This window comes from Centrocercus urophasianus, unplaced genomic scaffold (genome assembly GCF_019232065.1).
Source record: "Centrocercus urophasianus isolate 14NV4802_14NV808 unplaced genomic scaffold, USGS_Curo_1.0 seq_692, whole genome shotgun sequence".
NCBI lineage: Eukaryota > Metazoa > Chordata > Aves > Galliformes > Phasianidae > Centrocercus > Centrocercus urophasianus.
The window spans coordinates 1-4,142 of NW_024885302.1; the positions used below are offsets into that span (position 1 = coordinate 1).

Genomic DNA, 4,142 nt, shown 5'->3' on the forward strand with positions numbered 1-4,142 from the left:
CCCCCCGGCCTCCCGCCCCGTTCTCACCGGCCGCCCCCGCTGAGGGCCCCGCGCGCCCGCCGCCATCTTCGCGCCGCCGCCCCACGCACCGCGCGCACCGCCCCGCCCCGCGGCCCCGCCCTGAGCACCGGAGGGGGGCGGGGCCTGAGGGCGAGAAGGCGGGGCCTCGAGGGGAGACTGCGCGCTCATTGGCTGCGGCGAGAACGAGGCGGGGACGCGGGCGTGGCCTGGAGGTGGGCGTCGCGGTGCGGGATGCGGGCGGGGCTGCGCGGACCCCCGGGGCCGGAGCGGGACGTGCGGGGCGCCGTGCGTGGCAGCGCCCGGCAGTGCGACCACCGCGTCGCGGAGAACCGCTGGCCACGGGGGTCCCGCTCCGAGGACAGCCCCGCCCCGGGCATCGGGGATCCGTCCCCACGCGGTCCCCCGCGCCCCACGCCCGCACCCCGTGGCGCAGCCCCGCCCCGTCCCCCGCACGCCGCCCCCGCGGCCCCGGGGACCGCCCGTTGCCAGGAGCTGCCCGCAGCCGCGCTCGCGACGCCGCGCTCTGCGGGAGGCTGCGGGACCCCCCCGGCCCCGCCTCACCATGCGCGGCCTCGGCGCGGTGCTGTCCCGCCGCTGGGACTCCAACACCGGACGCGGACAGCGGTGAGCCGGGCTCCCCTTTCCCCGGCCACGATGTGGGGCGATGTGATGTGGGGCGGGAGGGTGCAGCATCTCGGTGCCGTGTCGGCGCCCCGACCGCCCCGCTCCCCCCACCCCGCAGCACCGCCGAAGCCCGGGGACGCATCCTGGACCCCTCCGGGGAGCGCTACTACCGGTGGCTGAGCGCCATGGTGCTGCCCGTGCTGTACAATTGGGTCGTGATCATCTGCAGGTGCGGCGCGGGGCTGGGGGAGGTGGGACGCGGGGAGGGAACGGCCCGGTGACGCCGCCGGCTGGGCCAGGTGCTGCTTCACGGAGGTGCAGGAGCGGCACGCAGCGCTGTGGCTGAGCCTGGATTGTGTCAGCGATGCGCTGTACCTGCTGGACATCAGCGTGCGTCTGAACACCGGTCAGTGTCCGCACAGCCGCACACGCTTGGAACGTGATACACATGGCCTGGAGGCACGGCTTGCCCGGCAGGGGGGAGGGACCCACCTTCCAAGGCCCCCCAGCACCCCATGGCAATATGCAGCACTCAGGACCCCTCTGCCCTCACCTCCCCCTCATGGCACAGCATCACATCAGAGCCCTTCAACCGCTTCAGTCACAATCACCCTGTAAACAGCTGTTCCCCCTCCTGTTTGTACTTGAAGGGAGCATGCAAAAGGAGGGGGAACGGCTGTTTGTGAGGGTGGGTGGTGACAGGACAAGGGGGAATGGCTTGAAAGTGAGACAGGGGAGGTTTGGGTTGGATATGAGGAGGAAGTTTTGGAGGCAGAGGGTGGTGAGGCACTGGCACAGGTTGCCCAAGGAGGCTGTGGATGCCCCATCCCTGCAGGCATTCAAGGCCAGGCTGGATGTGGCTCTGGGCAGCCTGGGCTGCTGGTTGGCGACCTGCACACAGCAGGGCTTGGAGCTGGATGAGCATTGTGCTCCTTTGCAACCCAGGCCATTCTGATTCTATGACTCAGTCCCCCATCACACCAGCCTATGATCCCCCCACTCCCATCCCCACTGCCAGCCACCAACCCCCCCCATCCCTCTGAGCATCCCCAGCCAGGTGCTGCCCGCAGGGTTCTTGGAGGAGGGCATCCTGGTGCTGGATCGGCAGCGCATCCGGCGCCGCTACCTGCGCTCCAGCAGCTTCCTATGGGACGTGGCCTCAGTGCTGCCCATCGAGCTGCTGTGCCTGCGCCTGCGCTCAGCCCTGCGCTCCAACCGCTGCCTGCGTGCCCCGCGGCTCTTGGAGGCCTTCGAGCGCCGGGAGACGCGCACAGCTCACCCCCACGCCTTCCGCATCGCCAAGCTGATGCTCTACGTCCTGGTGGCCATCCATTGGAACGCCTGCCTCTACTTCGCCCTGTCCGTGCACCTGGGGCTGGGCTCTGATACGTGGGTGCACCCCAACGGGAGCCGGCCCGGCTTCGCACGCCCGCTGCGGCAATACCTGCACAGCTTCTACATCTCCACCCTCATCCTCACCACCGTGGGTGACACGCCGGAGCCGTGCCGCGAGGAGGAGTTCCTCTTCATGATGGCCGGCTTCCTGCTGGCCGTGCTGGGCTTCGCCACCATCATGGGCAGCATGAGCTCCGTCATCGCCGACATGAGCGCGGCCGACGCTTCCTTCTACCCGGAGCACGGCCCGGTGCGGCGCTTCCTGCGGGCTCACGGCGTGGCAGGGCGGCTGGTGAGACGCGTGGCCGCCTGGCACGAGCACCTGCGTGCGCAGCGCAAGCTGGCGGAGGAGCGCGTGGTGCTGCGGCACCTGCCTGAGAGGCTGCGTGCCGAGGTGGCCGCCAGCGTGCATCTACCAGCACTGAGCAAGGTGAGGCTGTTCCAGAGCTGTGAGCGTGGCGTGTTGGAGGCCTTGGTGCTGCGACTGCGCCCTCAGGTCTTCGGGCCTGGAGAGTTCGTCTGCCGGCGCGGCGACGTGGGCCGTGAGATGTATTTCATCCGGGAGGGGCGGCTGGAGGTGCTGGGAGCTGACGGTGTGACGCAGCTCGCCGTGCTGGGAGAGGGGCTCTACTTCGGAGAGATCAGCCTCATCAACATCCCCGGTGAGCCCCTGCCGGGCCCCCAGCTTGCCAACCCCACAGTGCCATCCCCACAGTGCCATCCCCTCAGTGCCATCCCCTCAGTGCCATCCCCTTGGTGCCATCTCCTCACTGCCATTCCAACGGTACCATCCCCACAGTTCATCCCCATAGTATCCCCACAATGCCATCCCCTCAGTTCCATTCCCATGGTGCCATCCCCACAGTGCCAACCCTTCAGTTCCATCCCCTCAGTGCCATCCCCACAACGCCATCCCCATGATCCCATATCCTCAGCACCATCCCCACAGTGCCAACCCTTCAGTTCCATCCCCTCCATGCCATCCCCACAGTACCATCCCCTCAGTGCCATCCCCTCAGTGCCATCCCCACAATAGCATCCCCCCCCTGCTGTCCCTGTGCCACCCTCCCACCCCCATGTCTCGCCGCTGCTGGCAGAGCCTGAGCACGGGATGAAGCCAGGGCACATTTTGGTGAGCACAGCCGGTCGTGGTGCTGCCCTGGTGCCGTCCCTGCCTCATGTGCCACCACCACTCCATCCTAACCATAGCGATGCGCCCTCAGGGAACCGCTCAGGGAACCGGCGCACAGCTGACATCCGCAGCATCGGCTACGCAGACCTCTTCTGCCTGGCCAAGGAGGACCTGGCAGAGGTACTGAGTGAATTCCCCAGTGCCCGAGCGCTGCTGGAGGCCAAGGGCCGTGAGATCCTGCTGCGTATGGACAAGCTGGACGTGCACGCCGAGGCGGCGGCGGCGGCAGCTCGGGAGGAGGCTGAGCAGAGAGCGCGGGTGCTGGAGGCGGCGTTGGAGGCTCTGCAGACACGAGCGGCGCGGCTGCTGGCACAGCTGGAGTCCAGTGCCCTCAAACTGGCACTGCGCATCGGGCGCCTGGAGAGCAGGGCGCAGCAGAGGGGCAGGCAGGGGAAGGGCAGCAAGAGGAGTCCCAGCAGGCTGCAGCGTGCCGCGGGGGGAGGGGAGCCCGAGGAGCGACCCACCAGGGCACAAAATCCCACTAAGGCACAGGGTCCCATTAGCGTCCGGAGTCCCAGGGGGGCACAGGGTCCCACCGCAGCACGAGGTCCCATTGGCGTAGTGGGTCCCAGGGGGGCACACAGACCCACCAGGGCACGGGGTCCCACTGGTGCAGGGGGTCCCATTGGCACACGAGGTCCCACTGGTGCAGGGGGTCCCACCAGGGGTCGGGGTCCCACAGGGGCACGGGGCACACAGCCCAGAGGCCGCTGGCGCTGAGGGTCAGGGATTCGCCCGGCTGCTGAGCGTGCAATAGCAGTGACAGTCGGTGCTTTTTGACAGCCGTTGCTAGGAAACAACGACAACAGTTGCTAGGTAACCACGACAACAACCGCTAGGTGATGGTGACAATAGTTGCTATGTAGCAATAACAACAGTTGCTAAGCAACAGCAGTGGTTGTTGGTGAAC

The 4,142-nt window shown here is 68.0% G+C and overlaps 1 protein-coding gene across 1 annotated transcript; it reads left to right on the forward strand.

Annotated features, from left to right (window-relative positions):
• Positions 1-44: 44 nt before the first annotated feature.
• On the forward strand, positions 45-4,142 carry LOC122170394 (cyclic nucleotide-gated cation channel alpha-4-like; the record flags this gene model as incomplete). Its single annotated transcript, XM_042837189.1, is given in 9 exon segments — positions 45-308; positions 310-396; positions 398-482; positions 485-560; positions 562-645; positions 764-874; positions 945-1,051; positions 1,716-2,702; positions 3,264-4,142. Coding segments are annotated over 9 exon segments (2,490 nt in total), but the record flags the coding sequence as incomplete, so codon positions are not given.